The following is a 24,748-nucleotide window of genomic DNA, read 5'->3' as shown; positions in this document are numbered from 1 at the left end:
TAGATGGGCCCCACGGTCTTGTGTACCGAACTTTCGGCTTGTTTAGTTTGCTAAACTCTTTAGGGGAGGCTGTCAATGAAGAACAAACCAACTTATAACCGAACCATTTTTAGGGGTATTTTGGGAATTTACAAGGTTTTGCTTTGTTTACCTTCACATTTTCAGCACATGTGGCTTTTCTAGTTTTGCCATTAAGTCCTTGAGTTGTTTTCTTTTTAATCACGTGTGACATACTTTTGTTAATTATATAAAATTTATTTTTTTACTTTTTTTAAATATGACTCAACCCCAATAAAATTTCGCTCCACCCGAGAAAACATTTTCTGGGTACGCCAATATATGTGTGTGTATGTGAGAGATTTGGGTTGCCATCAGTTCGTTTGCGACAACGGTGGGTTCGTCCGCCATGTAACGTTTGGAGGATTAAACGCGCCAACATAACAACCGTTGTGGGTGGTCAGTGAACAATAAGGACGACTGGTGCAAGTTTGAAATGAAACATGTGCCATGAGTAAACTATAAGGACTCATGCGTGCAATTAAGTCTAAAATTAGATTTGACGCCTTATTAGTATCCAAAAAAACAAAGATAGATGTTGCCATTGTTGGCCGTTTGAAGATTGCTTACAATCATCAATAAACGGTTATGTGGTTAACCAGTAATAGATTTATTAATAAGGTTAATTTCAATAGGTTAATAAGTTTAACCACTTATCAAATGAACCGGTTACATAGACTAGAGGTTTTCCACTCAAAAACCGGTTATTAGTAATAACCGATTTTGACCGTTTGGCCAATAACCAGTTTCGGTTAATAACCGATATTACAAAACCGGTTAACCGCATCCGCATCTCTAACAGTGAGTAGAGTAAAGGTGCAAATCATAACCAGTTACCAAAACCGAACCGGCTATTAACCGCTATGCTAGAAACCAGTTGGTAACTGATGGTTAGGAGCCTGTTATACATTTTAAAACTAGAGCCTATTACAAACTAATTAACACAAACCAGTTAATTCGAATAGGTTAGCAAAGGTTAGTAACCGGTTACTAACGTAAACTTAGAGGTGGTAAATGGGTTGGATTGGGTCGAAACGGGTCATCGGTCGGAACGGGTTAGGGTCGAAACGGGTTAGGGTCGAAACGGGTCACTTAAAAAAAGGGTTGTTTTGGTTCGGGTCGGAACGGGTTAGGGTCAACAGGTTCGGGTTAGAACGGGTCAAGGTTGGAACGGGTCAAAACGGGTTTGGGTCAAAACGCGTTTAAGCGATTTTTCACTTTGTTTCAACGCGTAACAGCTCGTTTAAGCGATTTTTCACTTTGTTTCAGCGCGTAACAGCTCGTTTAAGCGATTTTTCAGTTCGTTTCAGCGCGTAACAGCCTGTTTAAGCGATTTTTCAGTTCGTTTCAGCGCATAACAGCTCGTTTAAGCGATTTTTCAGTTCGTTTCAGCCCGTAACAGCTCGTTTAAGCGATTTTTCAGTGCGTTTCAGCGCGTAACAGCTCGTTTAAGCGATTTTTCAGTGCGTTTCAGCGCGTAACAGCTCGTTTAAGCGATTTTTCAGTGCGTTTCAGCGCGTAACAGCTCGTTTAAGCGATTTTTCAGTTCGTTTCAGCACGTAACAGCTCGTTTAAGCGATTTTTCAGTTCGTTTCAGCACGTAACAGCTCGTTTAAGCGATTTTTCAGTTCGTTTCAGCACGTAACAGCTCGTTTAAGCGATTTTTCAGTTCGTTTCATCACTTAACAGCTTATTTCAGCATGTTTTTGTTTCGTTTTTGTCGACTTTTCAGTTTCGGTTAATTTGTCGATTTTTTTTAACGAGGACAACGGACGAAACGTTTTAGTTTTTTTACATTTTTTGTCTTTGTTTTATTTTTTTAGTTATGCTTTTTTTATTAATTTTTTTGAATATTTTTTGATGGTCTCTATTAAGATCAAAATCCCTAACAAAAAAATTCAAAATAAACAAATAAAAATTCATAACTCAAAATATAGACGAATAACGAAAAAAGTAAAAAAACTAAAAACTAAAATAAAAACTCGAAAGAAACCGAAACCCAACCCGTCCAGTGCTAAAACTCGTGTTGGCACGAAAGCTGATCCGAGTCGAAACCTAAACCGATATCGTTCCAATCTAAAACCCGTTTCAACCCAAACATGTCACTTTTCCTTAAGAGTCTAAGACACTAACCCACATCGACCCATGTAATTAAATTTTTCAACCCATTTTGACCCAAAATTAAGAATGTGAAATTTCAAGTGACTCATTTTGACCCATTTAATTAAAACCTATGACTCAAATCAACCCATTTAAATTTTAAAACAACCCAAATTAACCCATTTGGAATTGTTTGGGTCAATGTTGCCACCCCTACGTAAACTCTAGAATTTCAACCACAAAAACTGGTTACTAGCAATAACCAAAACCCCTATTTAGTTAGTAATCGATAGCCCATAAACCAATTAACCGATATTTGTACCACCGGTAGTGACTTGAGGTGCACAAAAAAATTCGAACCCGAAAAAAAATACCCAGGACCGGTTTTTTATATACCCTCGTTTTTAATACCTGAACCCGCACCTGACCCTACCCGTAGGGTATGGATAGGGTATACATTTCAGTACCAAAACCCGTACCGAAACCGGACCCGATTTATACCCGATAAAACCCGAAAACTGGGTTTTTCGAAAACGCGATCTATACCCGGAAAAAAGCTCGAAAATAGTGTTTTTTCAATACTTAGAAAATAGGGTATTCAAATACCCGGTTTTAGAATACCCGGTTCATACCCAACCTGAACACGATGCATACGGTATGGTTTTAGAGACAATATCAGGACCCAAACCTTACCCGGCTATTTAAAAACCCTGATTTATGCACCTCTAACTAGTGAGTCCTATGAGTCAAACAAAAACCAGGCAGTAGAAGCCCAAAATAACACACAAAAACCGGCCCATAAAAAACCAATTTCATATTTACATCATTCAAAACCCTAAAACCAGACCATCTGTATATCAATCAATCAACAACCAGCCGCCTCATTTCCACCTTCATTCACTCACTCAAAATCAAAACCCTAACCCTAACAACAACAACCATGGCAACACCACCACCAAACTCCGTCCAATGCTTCGGCCGTAAGAAAACCGCGGTGGCCGTAACCCACTGCAAGGCCGGGCGCGGCCTAATCAAAATCAACGGCGTCCCAATCGAACTCGTCCAGCCCGAAATCCTCCGGTTCAAAGTATTCGAACCGATTCTCCTTCTGGGTCGTCACAAGTTCGCGGGTGTGGATATGCGGATCCGGGTCAAAGGCGGAGGCCACACGTCTCAGGTGTATGCGATCCGGCAGAGTATATCAAAGGCGTTGGTTGCTTATTACCAGAAGTTTGTGGATGAAGAGCAGAAGAAGGAGATTAAGGATGTGCTTGTGAGGTATGATAGGACTCTGCTGGTTGCTGATCCCAGAAGGTGTGAGCCCAAGAAGTTTGGTGGGCGTGGTGCGCGTGCCAGGTTCCAGAAGTCGTATCGTTGATCGGTCCGGGTTCGGTTGGTTTTCGGCTATCGGTGTTTTATGTTTTGGTGTTATTGTTGGATTTTGATAGGTGTTTTGATTAATGTGACTTGATCTTGCTTGTTGCTGTTTAATTTTATTATAATTGGTATCGGTTTAATGTTGCGCGTTCGAATTAATGATGTTTTTTAAAATTTAGTCTGCGGCGTTGCGAGTTTGTTATAATGTATGTTTGTTTTGAATAGGTTTTTGTTACACATTAGGTGAATTATGCTTGGTTATAGATGCGTTGACTGTGAATGGATGTTGATTATGAAACCGGTTTAAGTGAAGCCGGGAAGTTATTAGGGCTGTGTAAAAAGCTTGAAGCTTGGGCTTGTGGCTTGCTCGATAAATCTTTGAATTAAACTAGCTAAAAAACTTGATTTGAAACTACCTGAGCTGAAGTTGGTTCGTTACCAAGCTAAAATCGACCATGGTTTGGCTCATTGACTCGATCTTAGGCTCGTTTAACTTCAAATTGGAGCTCAAGCCTAGCTGAGCTGCCTTGATAGCCTCTCTGGCTCGACTTGTTTACAGCCATAGGTACTACCATGATTAGTGATCAATTCAGGATGTGTGAAATGGTTTAAGTTTCATGGTGCAATATTAGAGATGTGTGTTAGCCTTGGAAAAGAAATCGGGTTCTCACTTGGTGAGATTAGAGTTGTTTGTTAGCCTTTAAAAAAATGCCAACAGCAAAATCGAAACACATTAACTGACTTGGTTTACTGATCGTAGTTGTTGAAAACGCTCATAGCTAGCGCTATTGCGAAAGCGTAGTGAAGCACTGTATTATCGCTATCTTAGTTTGGATACCTTATACGTATCAGTAACCTCCTTGCTTGTCCGATCGCTGTCCACCACAATTTAACACCAACAATTGGAACAGCAACCGACAATTGCCTGCTCACTACTGACTTTTTTCCAAACACACCCTGACCAAGCTGCTGCTTTTTACAAAATCTTTGTAAATTATATGTTTTACTAGCTTGTTTATAAATATGATGTGTTATCTAATTTTTTCGACCGGACAAGACTTTATAATTTGCACGTGTACTTTTGAAGTTTTCAGCTCGGGTGTTATAGAGTGTTGGCTTGTTTAAAAATCAAGTTGAACTTGAGACAACCTGGCTCGGCTGGACTCGTGAACTGGTCTTAGTAGTTTACATGACAATGCAAAGTAGTTAATTAAGTCTAAACTTTATGCTGTACTTTCACATACAAAATTTGAAATAATAAAAATACCGGAGAGTACATTTGATATGTATATACTATGATAAGTTTGAAAGGTTTCTCGTTTCTCCTCCGTCTATAGGTCTATTTTTCTAAACAAGTATTTAGACTTTCTTTAGTTGTGTCCATGTGCTGCATGTGGTTTTAAACAAAATCAACTTTGTGTTAATACAAGAAGTCAAGAAATCACACTCAAGTTTAGGCAGGTGAAGCATTGTAAAAAAGCTGTATGTTCTGTTTTCTTAAAACCTACTGTTCTGATGAATCTTATCACACATAAGGCCATAAGATGAATGCTAGTCCGATAACGAAATCACAAAAAGAAAAGGCTTTCTACAGAAACTTTTCTATCATACAAAATCGGCTTATAAAGTGCTTGCTGGATCTATAATAACTTATAATACATGCACTATGTTCTTGTCTAACCGTTATTGTAATAATCATATTGTTATTGTAATCTTAATTAACTATAATAACAGTTACAAAACTAACCTAAAAGCCCATATATGTTTCTTACTAAACCTTGTATGCAGCAAAGCAAAGCAGCTTCTTCCTGTTGCCTCCTTTCTTCCCTCTAAACAGAAGACTCTTTACCAACTCAGCACGTTTACCTCGGTTCTTAACGGGTACGATAGATAAAGAGCGAGGTACAAGTATGTACGGGTCTTCGGTTTCTGTAGCGGTTATGATCTCTTTGATCATTGGAGGGTTCAGAACAACCTCCCAGTCAACACCATTATCTGCTGCCATAAGATCATTTAAAGAAGAATGACGGGTCAACTTGTTATCGGTCAACTCTTCTGTAATCTTCATCCCCTGCAACATCATGTGTGTTAAACTATTTAAGCATTGCAAAGTTGAACACTTACGGTTTCAAGGTACAAGTAATTAGCCATTGATTATAGTCAGGGCTAAAGCTGGCACAAAACCGAAATAACCGAACCGTAACCGGAATAAACGATGGTTTGGATTAATGTTTAGGAAAAACGATTGTTGGTTCAGTTTCAGTTATGCTATCAACTAAATATCGAATAAACCGAACCGACTGGAACCAAAAAAAAACAAGAAGACAATTTTAAGTTATTTACAATAGGTTAATAAATAGCCGACGTCTAGGAATTTTTGACCTGTTTAAGACACGATTAACCTGTTTAATAAAAAGTATACTATGTAATTCTTCATTTTTTAAATAATTAAACGTACTAGTCTAGATTCCATCATTTCTCCTTCTTGGTACATGAAACATACAGCTGTATTATAGACATTAGAAATAAAGTAGTTAAACGAGTCGTATTTATGTTTGATACTTGTGTTAATCGTGTCAAATCTGACGTGTATAACACGATAAGACCTGTTTTGTTAGTCACTATAGCCCCCAAAAACTTTAGGTCACGTATAATACTTAATTAATCATTAAGCGCATAGTATGTGGGGTGTGGTCATATTCCAACTTTGGTCCCCAAGTTTCAAAGATTACAACTATAGACCAACTGTTTGTCAGAATGTAACACAAGTGGTCCCTGAATTGGATGGGCATTAACTTTTCTATTAAGTGAATGACCAAAATACCCTTGGTTATGACCTCACTTACATATTTAATTCAATTTCATTATTTTGGGCCTTATACTTTTTTTTTCAAGCCCAAACAGTAAAACCGAAAAAACAAAAACCAAACTTTCGGTTTTGGTTCGATTTGAGCCCAAAACCAACGTAAACCGACCCATGCAAACCCCTTTTTATAGTAACTAACTTACATTCTGAAGCATCTTTTGTTCTTCTTCCTCAAGATCTTCGGTTACCACATCTTTACCGGAAACACTGCACACAACATAAGATCAGACAACATTTTGATTTCTGAAAGTACTAGGATAAGAATACACATAAAAGTTTAAGGTAACCTGCTTAGTTGAAGTTGTAACTCAAGACATGTTGCTTCTAGTCCATTACAATAATGATTCTTATCCTGCAACTCCATTTCCAAAAAAGATACTTTATGAACAGCTTCTTTTAACTCAACTTTAGCAGCCGAAAGTTGTTGATCAAGATCATAGTTAATTAATTTCAAATTCTCAAAATGATCATTCATTTCATTCACACCCGAGTTCCCATTATTAAGTTCCGCTTTCAGATTTTGAATTTCAATCTCTCTTTTACACGCGCTTTCCTTAAGAATCCGGTTTTCTTCTTCCACTTCACTTAACTGTTTTATCACTAAACTCATTCATCTATCCACACCTTTGGAATGGTTCCTCGGTGCCCGCTTCTTAACTAACAACCTTAGCTTTTGACGTTCGGTTTCCAACTGTTGTTTGTTTGTCATGACAGCGTGTCGGCTTTTTATCTTGAACTCTCTTGCTTTGGAAATTTGATTATTTACGTCTTTGATTATTTGCTCTTTGTTAACGAGGGATTTAGTGAGTCAAGCATTCTCAACCGCTAGATTTGCGAGTTTCTTCTTTGCTTCTACGTACTTTGATTCTAGTTTCTTGTGTGATTTCTCGAGTGTTGCCTTTTGATCTTGCTCTATTTTGTTAGAACTTAATTCCCGCTTGCAATTCTTTAACGCAGCGTTTAAGTGTATCAGGCTCTCGATTGCAGCTACTTTTTGTTGTAGAACGTTTTCTAGTTGTTGCTTTTGTACCCCTGCTAATGCTTCTTCCCTTTCCCGCCCTAAATGAATTTTAAAAAGGACATATATACCCGTTTAAAAACCATGGCATAAACGATAACTAGGGGTGGCAAATGGGTTGGGTTGGTTTGGGTCGAAACGGGTTAGGGTTGGAATGGGTCAACTAAAAAATGGGTTATTTTGGTTCGGGTCACAACAGTCCGGGTCGGAATGGGTCAGAACGAGTTTCGAATCAGTTTTTTTTTTTGAAACGAGGACAACGGACGAAACGTTTTAGTTTTTTCACTTTTTTTGTTTTTGTTTTATATTTTGAGTTATAATTTTTTTGAGGGTTTTTATTAAGATTAAAAATCCCTAAAAAATTCAAAATAAATAATAAAAAAAAATCATAACTCAAAATATAAATAAAAAAGTAAAAAAAATCTAAAATGTTTTCGGCGTTGTCTTCGTTCATTAAAAAAAACTACAAATAAAAAACCGACAAATTAGCCGAAACTGAAAAGTCGATGAAAACGAAACAAAAAACCGAAATCGACCCGTCCAGTGCGAAAACTCGAAAGAAACCGAAACCCAACCCGTCCAGTGCTAAAACTCGTGCCGGCATGAAACTTGATCCGAGCCAAAACCTAAACCGATCTCGTTCCAATCCAAAACCCATTTTAGCCTGAACATGCCACTTTTCCTTAAGACACTAACCCACATTGACCCATATATTAAAATTTGTCAACCCATTTTGACCCGAAAATAAGAATGTGAAATTTCAAGTGACCCATTTTGACCCATTTAATTAAAACATATGACCCAAACCAATCCATATAAATTTTAAAACAACCCAAATTGACCCATTTGAAATGGTTTGGGTCAAGGTTGCCACCCCTAACAATAACACAATAGTAGAAAGATTAATAATAAGTAATAATAATAATTCACCTGAGTTGGCTTCTTGTGCTGTTTTTGCATGTTCAGCCATTAATCTATCTTTTGCATTGCATTTGCAGAGAAGACAAGCTACTTGTTCATGGAGGTTCTTTACGGTTTCCTCTAAAGCTACTTGTTTCCCATACAAAACCTTCTGCACGAAAAACACACGGGAAATTACCATTTTACCCTTCATCAAGATAAGTGATCAAATCATCATCATCATCATCGTACTCAGTATATCCCACCAATAGCAAAGCTATGGTAGGGTCTGAGGAGGGTAAGATGTAGGCAGCCTTACCTCTACCCCATAGGGATAGAGAGGCTGCTTCCGGTGAGACCCCCGGCTCGATAGTAGTTTTGCATCAAGCCTTAGACATAAGGCACATAGCACTCAATCATCGGGACACCGGCTGATCGGTGCATGTACTCTTATCTTTCAGCTATCAACGCCACTACATGATGCCTGATTAACCGTCCATCACTTTTAACGTTATTTTCACGAGATTAGTAAAATAACGTCAAAATTAGTGCAATTTCACTTTTAACGTTATTTTCACTTTTAGTGCAATTTCACTTTTAACGTTATTTTCACTTTTAACGTTATTTTCACTTTTAGTGCAATTTCACTTTTAACGTTATTTTCACGAGATTAGTGGTCAAATACTTTCCTAATTAGTAAATGCAACCAAGAACAAGAAATTTTCAATCTACCTCTTCTTTATTTCCTTTTATATACATTTCCGATTCACCGTTCACAGTATTTGATTTATTTGGAGATCTTTTTCCTAGAACCCATGTTTTCTGGTCCATGTTTTATTCTGGCCAACACATGATAAGTATAAGCAAACGAAAAAACAAAAAAAAAACAAAAAATTCTTCCGCTGCACAAAAGAACGGAATTAAATCAATAAAGAACTCTTCATGATCACCACACTATCAAAGATTGTCTACTAAAGTAGACAAAAGTTTCTTCATGATCACCATCTACGGACTGTTACAAAAAGGATTGTGATTTATCTGATTAAAACGGGTCGGGTTGACCCAATAATTTTTTTCTCTCTAATTCTTTGAATCTTGATAAATAAATATTGTATTGTTACAGAAAAAAAAATTGTCTTAAGCATCTCTCAAAAACGCAGGATTCCGGCCCAGATTGCCCCTCTCACAGCAAAAAACATAGAGGTGCCAACGTGTTTGAAAAATCAAACAGGTCGCGTTTGGGTTGACTTGTTTAAATAAACCGGTTGTGCGTTGGCTTGTTTAACCCGTTTAGTTAAACGGATCAACACACTAACCCGTTTATGAACCGTTAACTCGTTTTTTATAATCCATCAACCCAATTAACACGTTTATCACTCGATTATTAACCAACAAGATTGAAGAAAACCGGAACATTTGCTGAAAAATGTTAGGCAGGGGGACCGCAAACCACCTGCACAGGTTAATTCTGGCTCTTGAAAGACTTAAATGTTCATATGATCCAAGGAGGAAAACTTTGCGAGTACAAGAGACAAGAAGTTGAGTATGATGAATGGAAGAGTGAGCCAGTGGTTTTTCCAAGAATTAAAGGGGGTCCATGTATGAAATACCCATTGATTATCACGGCATTAATTGGTCATTACATTACAGATCCCCAAATGTCTTCGATACAGGAAGTACATCGGACATCATGTATGAACAATGTTTTGACCAATTAGATGAGGAAGACAAGGCGAGGTTGAAACCGTGAAAACAAATGAAACCCACCTCAGATTAAACAAGCCCATTGGTTTTGATCATCTCTATCACTCTCTAGCATAATGTATGCATCAGTATGAGATGATAAGTTGGTTGAGGAGTTATATTGAACAGGTCATGGTGGGCATGATAGTATTGAAGACAGATAATGAAAAGTGGTAAAGAGAAGCAGATAAAGGCATTGAAGTTGAGATATGAGTGATAGAATTTGGGGAGCATCATGTCAGATATTATTATGGAAAGGGACAGAACCGACTGACTAGTATCAAATGACTTGTCGTGTGCGAACATGTAACTAGTACTAGCTTATTATTATATTACCAAACAAAACAATGATACTACTAGTCTCATCATAAATATTTACTATTGCCTTCACCTAACGGTATCTAAAGCAAAGCAACACAACACGTGGTTAATATTTGGAATATTTTCAAAACCATAGCCTAACGCATCTTTGACGACGTGTTTTATAAACACATTGTCAAAGATGCGTTAGAGTTCTTAACGCATCGCTAACGACGTGTTAGTCTATTGTTTGTTATTTTTAATATTATGTTAATATAACTATTTATACTTATATTTGTTTTTTTATAACTTTTAATATATAAAGGTTTGTATTATTTCGAATATACCGATAAAACATGCTTATTTTTTATCTACGGACCGACATAAATTTACTTAAAACCGAGTCATGTCAAATTAATATCGAAATATTCAATAAAATTTGACCTGCACGGTTTTAAATAAAATTTAAAACATATAGATAAAAATAAGCATTTTTTATCGGTATATTCGAAATGATTTAAAGGTTATAAAAACACAAAAATTAGTAGAATTAGTTATATTAATATAATATTAAAAAAACAAACAAGAGGCTAACACGTCGTTGAGGACGTGTTAAGAAGTCTAACGCATATTTGACTATGCATTAGGAAGTCTAACTCATCTTCGACGATGCGTTAGGAACTCCAATGCATCTTTGACGATGTGTTTTACAAATGCGTCGTCAAAGATGCGTTAGACTTCCTAAAACATCGTCGAAGATGAATGAGGGACAATTTGGAATTCTTTGGGGACATTTTTGGAACATCTTCTCAAAATAGGTAGGGTGGTGGGTTTTCTCTTTGACATGAGACGAAACATATTGAGGGTCGGGTGGTCCCCCCCCCCCCCCCCCCCCCGTGTTTTTCATGCAGTATTGCATATTTAACCATTTTTCATCAAAAATAAAATTATATGCAAAGTATTGTATATTGTAAATTACATGTTTTCGACCAAAAATTTGAGCCTCCCACCCCACCTCATTTATGAATTTTTTATATACATTTTCAAGTCCCGCTAGTGCTCCTTGATGATGTTACTGGATAAGTCAGGGCTGGAGCGTCAAGATCAATATGAACGGCTAATACCCCATCTGAAAATTCTCATTTGATTATCTGGTTTCATTCACCGTTAAAAAGAAGCTAAAGGAATATAAAGGTTAAAAGCTCCTTTTACTTTTTTTACTTCAGCTTGGTGCATTAATGATGTTCTATATTTTCACTTTAAAAGACACAAAAGGTACTCCTTAATTTGATCTTTTCAATGGACGATACGTTGAGAATTTAAAAGTGTTTATTTATTTTTAACTTTATTGAAAAATGAACATAGCTTGAAATTTATAGATACATTATATATAGAGGTAAGGTATCAAAAGGACTCAAATACCCGTAAGAAATACCCGCGGGTCAATTGGAAATCCCTCATAAGACACCTGCGGGACATATAAACCATCCGCATAAACATCTGAGGAAGAAACTCCCTCATAACATATGCGGAAGCCTCACAACAGCCTTAAAAGTCACCCGCATGAAGGAATACTCTTCCGCGTAAATAACTACAAGGTAATGCTTCGGGACAGCTGTCAATAACCAATTACCTTCTAGAAGACTTGCCAAGATGCTTTCTTGGGCAATACGTGACCCTTTAGCCAATTAGCCAGTGACACCTGGCAAGGTCGTTATAACCGTGAACATGGCCAATATTCCCCCGTTAACCAAAGATAAAGAGACACGTGTCCAGGTTGTTATACATGCACATGCAACGTATAGGCTGAACCTATCACATAGGGACATGTGTCCAGACGGTTATGCAGGCATCTTTTTAAGGGACAACTGGCCCAATCACCTTCCCACACCCTTCGGCTATAAATACCCTCCTAATCATCATGAGGTATTCATTCACTCCCACTGTACTTTCTCAATTTACTTAAGTACTTTATTCTCATCAGAGTTATACTTATTCTCACGCCGGAGGGTGGTTACGGGAAGATCCCCCCTCTTGTTCTTCCCGTAACGAGCTCACGGTGTTCTGTTTTGCAGGATTCACGTCACTGGACTTTAGGAATTGTATTCATATCGTGTTGGCAGTAACCGTATCCTACCTTGTGGACTCATTGGATCTAGGACCCATCAGTGGGGAGTAGATCCGTGTTTCTTCATTGGCGACATCCGTGCTTTTGTTAGAACACCTAAAAAAATTTTCGTTCTCTTTACGATATGAGTCAGTTACCTAAAGGGCCGACGGAGAACCAAGCACAACCTCTGCGTGATCTCAACCTTGAAACACGTGAGGGAGCAACGTCTGTGTTTGCTCGAATTTCGACCCCTGTTGCAAGAGCTGAAACCGTCAATCCAGGAATCTTTTCCTTAGATGGTTCGACGGCTCGGGGGTTGTTTACTCAACAAGCGGGTGTTACCCCGGTAGACACCGGAAACATTGTTACACCAACTACTGACTTGGGGTACGTCACAGCCCCAGGAGGTTCTAATATAAGGAATCTAGAGCCTGTTCCAAGAGAAGTCCATCGAACTCAGTCGGAGTTAGGTTTGGAAGAAGATTCCGGTGACTCTAATCCAAGAAGAGCTCACCGTCATAACCTCAGGACTGAAGAAACGTTATCTCCAGACGAGTGGCTTCGTATTCAACAAGAAAGTTTGAAAGCAGAGTATGAACGTCGGGTCCGGAATGAGCGTTTCCATGGCCGGACCCTGACGTATGACGAGCCTCCCAGGAGATCTATTTCTCCTTCCATAAGGGGAAGCCACATCCAGTACAGTTTGCCACTGGAGCGGAACACGAGCGAAACCCGAAGGTTACGTCCTCGTCCCCGCGTAGATATACGGGTGCCATCTTATGAGGACGAACTGGACGAGTACGACTCATCTTATCGACCAGATGGTAGTTTTTATAGCGGAGATAGACGTCTTCCTTCGTACGGAGGAGCTAGCTATCCGCGCCCAGTTGTCCGCCATGCGGAGTATCATAGCAATGCTGAATATGATTTTTCCAAACCATATCGTCCGGAGTCCTTCGCGGAAAAATCAAAATTCATTCCGAGCATCGCGATAGCTCCATTCCCGATTAATGAAAAAATTCCAACATCTGTGGGAACATATAATGGAATGACTGATCCTAGCAATCATCTGTTAAGGTTTGAAGCAGTTGGAGGAGTCAGCGGTTGGACTCTTCCATACCGGTGTCACATGTTCGCACTAACATTCACCGGGGCGGCACGGAAATGGTTTGAGAAATTGCCATGCGGAAAGATTACAAGTTGTAAAGACTTTGTAGCAAAATTCTCTCAGCATTTTAGTCAACAAAAGAAACATACCCGTGATCCTTCAGAAATACTAGATGTTACAAGACGAAATAATGAGTCTATTGAGGACTTCATTACTCGTTTTACTAACGAGAGCCTTAATATCGGAGGAGTGAGTGAAGATATGCTGCGCGGAGCATTTTGTAAGAACGTCCACAGTGATGTCTTGATCCGTACCCTAACGGGAAGGGACGGAATGCCTGAGTCATGGGATGAAATCATGAAGGCATCAAAATTGTTCGCAAGAACTGAAAAAACTCTAAGTTCCAGTAGTCAAAAGCAGTCCCCAAGGGTCGAGTTTCAAACTCCGAGACCAAACAGACAAGCTAAGGGACCAATATGGTCAAGACTTCAGCCTAGTGCGGAAACACCTAAACCTTTTGATGCAAGATCTTTGATCGGCAACAAGGGTAAACGTAATTTTTCAGCTCGCTCCACTAACAGTTGGACCCAGTTATCAAAGACTCCCTCAGAAATTCTCACTACTGAAAATTTGACTTTCCGGAAACCCCAACCAATACCGTGGAAGTCATTCCTTGATACCAAAAAACATTGCTCATATCATAATGATGTTGGACACAACACGAATGAGTGTGTGGCTCTCAGAAATGAAATTGAAGCAGCTGTTAAAAATGGTAAACTTGAACATTTGGTCAAAGGCGTACGAGGAGGGACTGGCAAACCTCCCGCAAAGGATAGCCAGGGCCCGGCTAAAAGGCAAATCAAAGATTTGAATGTCCACATGATTCAAGGGGACACTTGGGTAAAGGAAAACGGAGGGAATATTCGGACGAAGAATGGATAAACGAGCCCGTTATTTTTCCTCAGATTAAAGGGGGCCCGTGCAACAAAAACCTACTGATAATTACTGCCGAGTTTGGTCATTATCGGTCACAATATGTGTTCTTTGACACAGGTAGTACGTCCGATATTATGTACGAACAATGTTTCGAACAACTGGATGAGGAAGACAAAGAAAGATTACAGCCAATTCATGCTCCTGTTTCTGGTTTCGGGGGAGAGATAATGCACCCGCGGGGTGTCATCACTTTCCCGGTCACACTAAGTGACGGAGTACATTCAAGAACAGAGGAAGTTGATTTTTTGGTCTTACCAGCAACTTCTAAACATGACGTTATCTTGGGACGAGAAGTAATTGGAGATTTCAATGCCCACCCGTCCACAGCACATGGTGCAGTAGGAGTTCCAACCCGCACTGGTCTGGCAATAATTCATGTAAACCGACATTGTTTTACAACCGAAAGTTCAAGACCAAGCAAGGTTCCAAGACAGGCTAAGATGACCGGATCCGAAAAATGGGTTTTGAACAAAAAGTTTCCAGACCAGACAGTTACAATAGGACCCGCTATCTCGGAAATAGTGAGAACCTTTTTAAAGCAATTATTGATCAAGAACATTGACATTTTTGCTTGGCAACCCGCGGACATGACCGGTATCCCGCGGAGCATTTCGGAACACAAGTTAAGGATGAATCCGTTAATCACCCCAATTGTACAAAAGAAACGAAAGATGGGTCCAGAACAAACAAAGGCTATGAATGAACAAGTACAAGACCTTCTTCACGCTGGGATCATACGATAAATCAAGTACCAAACATGGGTGGCTAACCCAGTGATTGTCCCAAAAAGCAACGGAACATGGATGATGTGCATAGATTATAAAGACTTGAAAAAGGCATGTCCAAAAGATTGTTACCCGCTTCCGGAGATCGACTTAAAAGTAGATGCTGTGGCCCCATTTAAATTCAAGTGCTTCCTTGATGCCTACAAAGGGTACCACCAGATTCATATGGCAGCTGGCGACGAGGACAAGACAACGTTCCGAACCGACCAAGGAACATTCTGTTACAGAATGATGCCTTTCGGATTAAAGAACATTGGGGCCACATATCAACGACTGATGGATCAGGCTTTCAAAAGTCAAATAAGTCGGAATCTCGAAGTTTATATGGATGATTTGGTAATCAAAAGCATTGAAGAAGATCAGATGTTAAGAGATATCGAAAAGACCTTTGAAACACTACGAAGCATCAACATGAAGTTGAATCCGGCTAAGTGTTCATTTGGCATGGAAGAGGGTAAATTCCTTGGAGTCATAGTAACAGGCGCGGGCTTTAAATCCAACCCAGATAAGGTCAAGGCTATAGCCCGCATGCCTTCACCCTCTTCCCTCAAGGAGGTTCAAACACTTAATGAAAGACTTGTGGCGTTGAACCGATTCTTAGCAAATCACGCGGCCAAGTCTCATCCATTCGTGTCAACACTCAGAAATTGCCTTAAAAAGGCACATTTCAAGTGGACCGCGGAGGCTGAAAAAGCATTCTTAGAAGTTAAGAAATGCTTAATGGAGCTTCCTACTCTAACAACACTGAAGAAGCGTGTATCGACTTACTTGTATACGATCAACGTTCCTCGGGTACGAGTGTGCTATATCACCGATGGTTTTCCGAGATACGAGTTCTTCCACCTACAAAACGAACATCACCGTGAGCTTACCCCTCAGAAAATGACAGAGGGGTCCTCTTTGGGGTAACCCTCCGGTGTGAGAATCAGGTATTGTAGGAGAAGATAATCAGGATGTAAAAATGAGTAAAGGACTTAGAATATATTTTCTTGCCTGCCTCCAACTGTGGAGGTGGTGTGGTATTTATAGTATTAGGGTTTCCAATGATTGGGCTCAGACCCAATTAGGGCCTTTTTGGCCTCCTCCTATTGCTTCGCGCCACGTGTACTTAGGACACCTGGTGCTTTTTCATTGATTATTCTCTGACCAAGGTATTTCACCTGACCCATGTGCCATCACGCGGTGGCACATGGGCTTTGCTGAGTTGTCCACCCTTCATTGGCAGCTGTCAACATCAGCACACTCTTTATTCCTTAAAAGATACCTTCTGGAAGGTTGTCTGATGAGTACAATCATGGTTGTCCTTATCCTGATTTGGATTAGACTATTGTCTCATTTGTTGTGTGTCGCTTACGCGCGGCCTTTATGCGCCTATCCCGGGGATGCGCAAGGTCTTTTCTTTATTCTCACACTAAATGTGTGTGTTGTGTGCATATGTGATATGCGCCACGCACAGATGTTTCATGCGCTTGCGCATAGGTTTTGGCTTTGTGTCTTCATGACATCCTGATTTCAAGCCTCTTGTCTATATCTTGTGGGTTGACCTGCCCCGCTAGATGTTAAGGCGGGTGCATACCCCTTCAAGCCCCCCCAGTCTAATGTGTGTCTTGTCTCGCGCGAGCGAGGTAAGATAGATATTAGACTTAATAGTTTGCTTTTTCAATAGGGCTTGTTTTTTCTTTTTCTTTTCTTGTACGCGCGTTGCGCGAAATTCCATCCCTTTGGTTAAAACGAATCGTCAATGCACATGGTTGGTTGGTGTTGACATGCATCAGAGATGGAGACGTTATGTGTCAGACCTTTCGTGTGCTCGAGGTGCTACAGTGGCTTTTCACGTCTCCTCATACAGTGTCAGGAACACGTGTCGCGCTTATTTTGACCTACGCCTGCGAGTGGGGGCGCGTGAGCGTAGATCTGATTATTACTTGTTTCTCTCTCTCTCTCTCCTGGGCCTATAAAACCAAACCTTTTGAACGGTTTTTTCTTCATCTCCACTGTCATTTTCAGAGCTTTTGCCTATCATTTACATTCCGATTAAGAGCTTTCGTCTTTGTCCCTGAATTCCATGCTTAAAGTAACCATATTGTTCGATTCGCAATTGTATGTATGATAACCCGGACACCACAATTCCCCTAGTAAAGGCCGTGTAAAATCAGTGGTTATGTCTACTTTGAAGAAAACCGGCAAGGGTACTCGGGTTGCCGAGGCCTCGTCAGAGGAGGGAGGGAAGAACAAGGCGGTGAAGAGGTGGGATGAGATTCCCTGCAAGTTGAAACAACCTGATTTTGATAATCTCGTCGCCTCTCAGGATTTTCTCCCTGAGTATGGTTGTCTGCTCCCGGCGACCGGGCAAACGGCGGCGGATCCTCCCGCCAGCTATATCTCTTTATATTCTCACTTTTTCACCCACTGTAATCTTCGTCTTCCGATGACGAGGTTTATAGGTGCGCTCCTCCAATTTTACGGGATTTATATATCTCAAGTCCATCCCTGTGGATTAGTGCGCATGACTCATTTTGAGTTCATGTGCAAAGCTCAGCGCGAGGAGCCCACCCCTCGGCGCTTTCAATATTTTTATAAGCCGAAAATCCAAGATTCTTGGTTCTCATTCACACCGCGCAGTCAGAAGGTTAAGTGCTGCACTGTTACCTTCAAAAGCCTTCATGACTGGGCTGAAAAATTCTTTTATATCAAGGCTGGTGTTATTCCCATTCGTATGACCATGCGCGCGATTACTTCCGCGCCCGCGGATGATGACGTTCTTAAGAATCCATCTGGCGCGTGGGTTAAAAAATTAACTGCTGAACCATCCCCCGCCAAGAATATTTGCGAGGAAGCATTGGTGGGGGTTGGTATGAGCAAGAGGTGGACTGACAGTGAGACTGAGCCTGTCATCTATGTTGATGGCTCAGGTGGGTTGTTTGTTCATTGCATTAATTTTGCGCGAGTATAATTCATTTTGCTGATATCACTTGTCTTGTTTTATGTAGAAAGCAAGGAATACATCCACGCCGCCTATGACGAGCATACAGAAGGTGGCTCTGTCGCCCTGAACGCTGGGGAAGTTGCTTTCCCTGATCGCTTCGATGATATGTTCATCCCTGTCGACTTAGAATTTTGCTTTGACAGCGATGCGCCTGTTAAGCCCTTGTATTTGTATTTAGGCCCTTAGAATACCAAATTTGGTTTTAACATTTCTGTTGTGCGTATTGTAGATGCGCTCGCTAATTATGAGTTGGAGCATGTGGAAGAGGGAGGGGAGGAGGAAGAAGCTGAAGCGCAAAAACTCAAGCGCAAGGCTAAAGGCAAAACTGGCGCAGGGGCCAGTAAAAAACAGAAAAAAGATGATGCCTCTGTTGCCCAGAATCTTCCTCCTACTCAAGTGAAGGAACCTGAGAAAACCAAGGGTTTTACTTCCAAGTTTTCCTTGTCTTCTTTGTCTCAAGGTGTGGGCAATCCTCCAGTCCACACGAGGTATGGTGCTGCTACCTCATCTCTGCGCGCGGCGGACAAGGGAAGCGGTGCTGCGCCTGCTGTTTCGTCTTCTCCAACAGGTATACTTTGTTTATATTTTGTGGTTTTATGAGTGTGATTCCAATGGAGTTATTAATGAAGCTTTGTTCACTCAAATGTTTGTAGAGCCGGCAACATTGGTGGCTCAACCTCAGGCGCAGCAAGGTGCCAAGGCTATGCCGAAAATTGTTTTGAAGTCCTCTGTTTTGCCCTCAAAAAGGGGAAAAATGGACTTCATGGCGATGCTTAATTCGCGGACTGCGGTGCGCCAAGGTATATATTGCGCTTTGATTGTCTGATTTTTTCCTTTACTTCAAGTCATGAATCATTTCTCCTTGTTGGTTTTTTCATAGGATTTATAGCTGGCACACAAGCTGCTGGTGGTACTGCTAGCGCTGGCGCCGTAAGTTCTGCTCCTGCTCCAACAAGTACTGAATCTCCCCTCATTGGGATCACTAAGGAGCAGGAGACTATTTTTCGCGCTGCTCTAACAGCGTCAAGACCTCCCTCACCTCCTCATGCGCGCAGCCCTCCTCGTGAGACTATTTTTTATTCTTCCAAGTCGCAGGAGAAGAGACCTGTTATAGAGGATGATGAGCAGGTTAATTTTGAAAATTCTGATGGTGGCCGCGTAAGCCCTATAGCGCCACGAGATTTCGTGGACAGCCTTTTTCTCATGGGGCAGGCAGGAGCTCATCAGCTGGCGCTAATCTTTCTGCCGGTTCTCCTCAGGTATAAGTTTATTTTGCTCCGCTGTGCAGACTTCCAAATTAGTGTTTAGATAACTAAAACGTTTCTTTGCGTTGCTTTGTGTTTGTAGGGAGCCGATCACATATACCGCCCGAGCTGGAGTATCACTGAAGAGAGCTCATTCCAATCCTTGGGCGTATGTGAAGACTTTTGGGCTCACTCTGTTCCTCCAGCTGAAAGGAGGTTTCAAGAGGACCGCGCTCGCGTGGATTTGCTTAATGACCACCTTTTTGCTGGGTCTGTGTTTTTTGCTGTCTCCCAAGAGCTTCGCAATGATTATATAAAGGTACGTGATGCCCTTGCGGAGGCCAAGCAAGAGGCTAAGATTTCTGCTTGGAATCTTTCTGATGCCCGAGAGAAAGCTGAGAAACTCCAAGCAGAACTTAGCGAGAACCGGGCAAGTTCCAACGCTGCTTTTGTGAAGCGCGGGCTTGAGCTGCAAGCTGCGCGGGAGAAACTGCAAGTGGCAGAGGCAGATGCGGCCAAGTACGCGCGTCGAGTGCGTGACCTGGAGTTGGCAGTGGAGGCGCATGACCGAACTATCGCGCAGGTTAATACTGAAAAATCTTTATTGGAGAGTGAGGTTGCGCGCCTGAAGAAAGAGCTCGATGTTGCGCGAGCGGAAAAGAATGAAGCCTTGGCGGCAGCAGCGTCTGACAAAGAAGAGCTAAAACAAGCCAAGGAAACTGTTAAGTTGTTAAACTCTCAAATCCCTGCTATTGAGACGTCTGTTTCTTCCCTCGCGCAGGACCGTCAATGGCTGATTTCCCAAGGTGTGACTCGTTGCGCTTATGCCATGAAATACTCAGACGAGTTTCAGACCCTTGTGATGGACTGTAATGCGGCGTCGCGCTTGGTGGGTCGGGCTGAGGGGTTTAAGGATGGTTATGAATATGGCATGCTAAAGAAGAATCCATCCGACTACCCTTATCAGCTCGACGCTGTCTGCGCTGACATGGCTGAGGTGGGGGAGAAGTACTTGAATACTCCAATTCCCATCCTTGAGCAGGTATTTTAACCTTAATGAGTTTACTTGACTTATTTTCATAATCTTTTGTACTTATACTGTTCCTTGTGACTTGCAGATAGCCGCGCTTGCTGACCAGCCCGATCTTGGCGCTTTAAATAAATTACTTGATGAATGTGAAGGGACTGGTGGCAATGATGATGGCGCGGGCAACGCTACCTCTGCCAGCGGCTCTGGCGTGGCCAAAGGACCTACTCCTGACGCTATCATGACAGAAGACGACTATATTCAAGACGAACAGCTTGATTATGGTAAGTTTGGAGATGACGAGGAGCGGGCTGCGCCAGATGCTGAGGGAGGAAATAATGATGAGGAAGATGAAGAGGCTGATATTAACATAGGGACTTGAAAAGCCCTTCTTGTTTTTTTTTTTTTTTTTTTTTTTTGTGTTTGTAGTTTTTACCTCATCATTTGTAAATTTGTAAACTTCTATGTTTCGGAATGAAATTTTGTTTTTCCCTTATTTGCATCTTGCGCATTCCCAATTCATCTCTTTATATTGCATGTGTGTGCTTGTTGAATATAAGGTATGCTTACACATTGAAACTTGAACAAGGTTGTAAGGAAATTATTTTTACTTAATCCTTAACAGTTGTCATATTTCAAGTTATTTTGCGATATTCTGAATATGCTGACACGTGCCATGGCATTTCATTATTCCTCTTTTGCGCGACGTTATCGTGCATTTATTATAGGGAATTATGAATGAGTTTTTTAGCCTTTACGTGTCAGTATGTGTTACTCTGCCTATATCCATTATAATCCCATGCGCGGCCCCGACCTGAGACCTTAACAACTATGCTTTGGCATGTGCTTTGCCTTAGTTGTGCTTAGGTATTTTTATGGTCCAGCTGCGCAATACGTAGGATGGATGCTATGAGTAATTTGAGCTAAGGCTCATATTATTGGGCTAAGGCCCTGAAGTTTTAGAGTTAAAACTCGTTAACGCGTCTGAGCTTGAAGCTCGCGCATGTATGTTTTACTTCGTTTTATTTTTAGTTTGATGTCAATACAATGTTGTCATATTGCTCAAAATTAATAAAGGGAAGTGTGAAACATGTATGCAAAAGGTAATAGAACGCATATTAAGAAAAAATAGAGCGTATCATTATTCATAATGGCTTAAAAAGCCTTGATTACAAACTTGACAACTTTTACATGAAACATTTTCTAAGTTGTGCTGCGTTCCATGTGCGCGGGATCTTCTTTCCATTTAAATCTTTTAAAGCGTATGCGCCTTTTCCCAATTCTTCCGAGACTTGATAAGGTCCCTCCCAGTTGGGAGACATCTTTCCCGGGGGTATTGCGCGACTAGCTTCATTGTTCCGAAGGACAAAATCATTCTTCTTGAAGTGGCATTCTTTCACGCGCTGATTGTAGTATTTTTCTAGCTTTTTCTTGTATTTGGCTTCACTGATGATAGCCGCCTCTCTGCGTCCCTCAAGTAAATTGAGATCCAACCTCCTTTCTTGCTCGTTATCCGTCTTACTCATCATGAGCACTCTATAGGATGGGCATCCAATCTCTGCTGGAATCATAGCATCCGTTCCATAGGTTAGGCTGAACGGGGACTCGCCATTGCTGGTTTTGCTTAATGTCCTGTGCGCCCACAGGACATTAGGTAACTCCTCGACCCATACATGGGACTCTCCCTCCAACCTTTTCTTCAGCCCATTCAGCAAGCTTTGGTTCGCGCGTTCCACTTGGCCATTCCCTTGAGGGTGGTATACTGAAGTGAAGACCTGATTGATGTGCAATTCCTTGAACCAACTGGATATCTTCCTGTCAGTGAATTGTTTGCCATTGTCGCTCACGATTTCCATGGGCAGGCCAAAACGGCATACGATGTGGCTCCAAATAAATTGCTTCATTGCCTCGGTTGTGATTTTTGCCAGTGGCTTGGCTTCAACCCATTTTGTGAAATAGTCTACTGCCACAACCAAAAACTTTACTCGCCCTGGCGCTTGCGGTAAGGGACCCACAATATCGATTGCCCACTTGTGGAAAGGCCATGCAGAGGTTACCGGAATCAAGTTGTTCTTTGGCCGCATGGTATTTGGCGCATAGCTCTGACACGCTTTGCATTTTTGGATCTCTTTTAACGCGTCCAAGTACATGCCTGGCCAATAGTAACCTGCATTCATTGCCTTGGCGACCACCATGCGCGGGCCAGCATGTATTCCACAGATTCCTTCGTGTATCTCTCTGATCACATAGCTTGCTTCCTCAGCGTCTAGGCATTTCATGAGTGGTCCAAGATAAGAGCGTCGATATAACGTACCATCGAGCATTTCGTAGTTCTGCGACTTGTGTCTTATCTTCCTCGCCTGTGCGCGATCATCTGGTACCTTTCCCTCTTTCAAGAATTCCATTATTGGAGTTATCCATGATGAAGGTGTTGTATGAATTACAAGAACAGACTTCGCTCCCACTGACGGGTTGCTCATTACTTCCACCCTGACATCTTTGCCAAAATGATCGAAGCTGGTTGATGCCATCTTGCTTAGCGCGTTGGCAGACTTATTTTCACTGCGCGGAATGTGTATGATTCTGAAAAAGTCAAATTGTTCGGTGAGTTTCTTCGCCTGCTCTAGATACAGATGCATGGTGTTCTCCTTGGCATCATAAAGGCCATTGACTTGTGCTGCGACCAGGTATGAATCTACATGAGCCTCTAGCTTTTTAACTCCGAACTTGTGCGCGATGCGCAAACCAGCCAGCAGGGCTTCATACTCAGCTTCATTGTTGGTGCTCTTGAAATCCAACCTGATTGCGTAAGTATACTCATGATTTTTTGGATCCACCAGTTTGAGGCCTGCGCCGGACCCTTCGTTGTTTGAAGCTCCATCAGTGAATAATCTCCAAACGTTTTCTTCATTATTGGCTTGCGGAGGGTCTACTTCGCGCTGAGCCTCTTCGACTTTTCCTTCAGGGATTTCTGCGATGAAATCAGCTAAGACTTGTCCCTTGATTGCTGGACGAGGCTTATAGGTGATCGTGTGCTCCCCTAATTCCAGCGCCCATTTTGTCAGCCTTCCTGAGAGCGCGGGACGTCGCAAGACTTGTTGGATGTTGTAATCGGTCAATACTTCAATAGGATGACCATTGAAATATCTGTGAAGCTTGCGCGACGCATGCGTTGGTGATAAAACTAACTTTTCTATGATGGTGTAGCGCGTCTCAGGATCTGTCAGCACCCGACTTACATAATAAATTGGTGTTTGGATTCCCTTGCGATCCACCAATAATACTGCGCCAATGGCGCGCTCTCCTGCTGACAGGTACAACGTTAAAGTTTCACCAGGTAGTGGAGCTGTGAGCGCAGGCAGATTTATCAGACATTCTTTTATCTCACTGAAAGCTTGCTCGGCCTCAGGCGTCCACTTGAATTGGCTTTTCTTTAAGCAATTTCTCAATGTGTTAATGAATGGGGTAGATTTGCTTGCATGGTTTGCTAGGAACCTGTTAATTGATACCAATCTACCATTCAACTTTTGAACTTCCTTCATGGTGGATGGTGAGGGCATGCCGAGGATAGCCTCCACCTTCTCTGGGTTCACCTTGCATGGTTTGCTATAAACCTGTGTCAAATGACCTGCAGGTGAGTCCCTGGGTAAACGACAACATCGGCAAGTACCCTTATTGGCCATCACATACCTACTGCAAGAACAGCATGCTAATAGGGTGCATAAGTTAAAGAAAACCACCAATTATTACCTTAAGCCCAGTTTGAGCAGTTGAGGGACGTGGAAAAGCTACAGGGATAATTTTAATTTTCTAGTAAGCGGGGAAACTTAAAAAAGTTAATTCATTAGGAGGGAAATTAATAAAAGTTTAATTATATTGGGAGGGTAATTAATAAATTTTGTACGAAATAGTATTTTATGAAGTTATTACGAAGACTCATATTTATTTAAAATTAAAATTTAGTTAGATAATATTAAACATCAGTTTTATTGCTCTTATAAATTGACTATAGCTTTTAGTGCATTTAGCTGATAATAATAACAATGTAATAAAATTTTAGTAACATATAATAAGCACGTATATATATTGTTTATATGTTACACTAGAGACTATAATCAAATATGCTTTGAA

At 41.1% G+C, this 24,748-nt stretch overlaps 3 protein-coding genes across 4 annotated transcripts; 2 read left to right on the top strand and 1 right to left on the bottom strand.

The window, feature by feature from the left end:
• The first annotated feature begins 3,088 nt into the window (after window positions 1-3,088).
• Window positions 3,089-3,723, top strand: LOC143617602 (small ribosomal subunit protein uS9-like). Its single transcript, XM_077090112.1, has one exon. It carries the CDS (start codon window positions 3,098-3,100, stop codon window positions 3,533-3,535), a length of 438 nt encoding a protein of 145 aa, XP_076946227.1. The 5' UTR covers window positions 3,089-3,097; the 3' UTR covers window positions 3,536-3,723.
• Window positions 3,724-5,140: 1,417 nt separating this feature from the next.
• LOC143617601 (uncharacterized) lies at window positions 5,141-10,167 on the bottom strand. 2 transcript variants are annotated; one of them, XM_077090110.1, is made up of 6 exons: window positions 10,086-10,167; window positions 9,051-9,157; window positions 8,349-8,490; window positions 6,688-7,459; window positions 6,544-6,607; window positions 5,141-5,605 (listed from the first exon to the last, which is right to left on the bottom strand). In XM_077090110.1, the coding sequence occupies exons 4-6, from the start codon at window positions 7,008-7,010 to the stop codon at window positions 5,306-5,308; spliced, it is 687 nt and encodes a 228-aa protein (XP_076946225.1). In that variant the 5' UTR covers window positions 7,011-7,459; window positions 8,349-8,490; window positions 9,051-9,157; window positions 10,086-10,167; the 3' UTR covers window positions 5,141-5,305. The 2 variants fall into 2 exon arrangements, with proteins under 2 accessions (XP_076946225.1, XP_076946226.1); XM_077090111.1 differs by lacking the exon at window positions 10,086-10,167 and having other exon boundaries at window positions 9,051-9,162.
• A 4,482-nt stretch (window positions 10,168-14,649) lies between these two features.
• On the top strand, window positions 14,650-15,318 carry LOC143617598 (uncharacterized). The gene has a single exon (XM_077090108.1). It carries the CDS (start codon window positions 14,650-14,652, stop codon window positions 15,316-15,318), a length of 669 nt encoding a protein of 222 aa, XP_076946223.1.
• Window positions 15,319-24,748: the final 9,430 nt, after the last annotated feature.

This window comes from Bidens hawaiensis, unplaced genomic scaffold (genome assembly GCF_021521415.1).
Source record: "Bidens hawaiensis isolate Kalapana, Puna unplaced genomic scaffold, B.hawaiensis_p1.1 tig00055813_1, whole genome shotgun sequence".
Taxonomy (NCBI): domain Eukaryota; kingdom Viridiplantae; phylum Streptophyta; class Magnoliopsida; order Asterales; family Asteraceae; genus Bidens; species Bidens hawaiensis.
The sequence above is the reverse complement of the archived record's forward strand: the minus strand, read 5'-3'. Positions and strand labels throughout refer to the sequence as shown.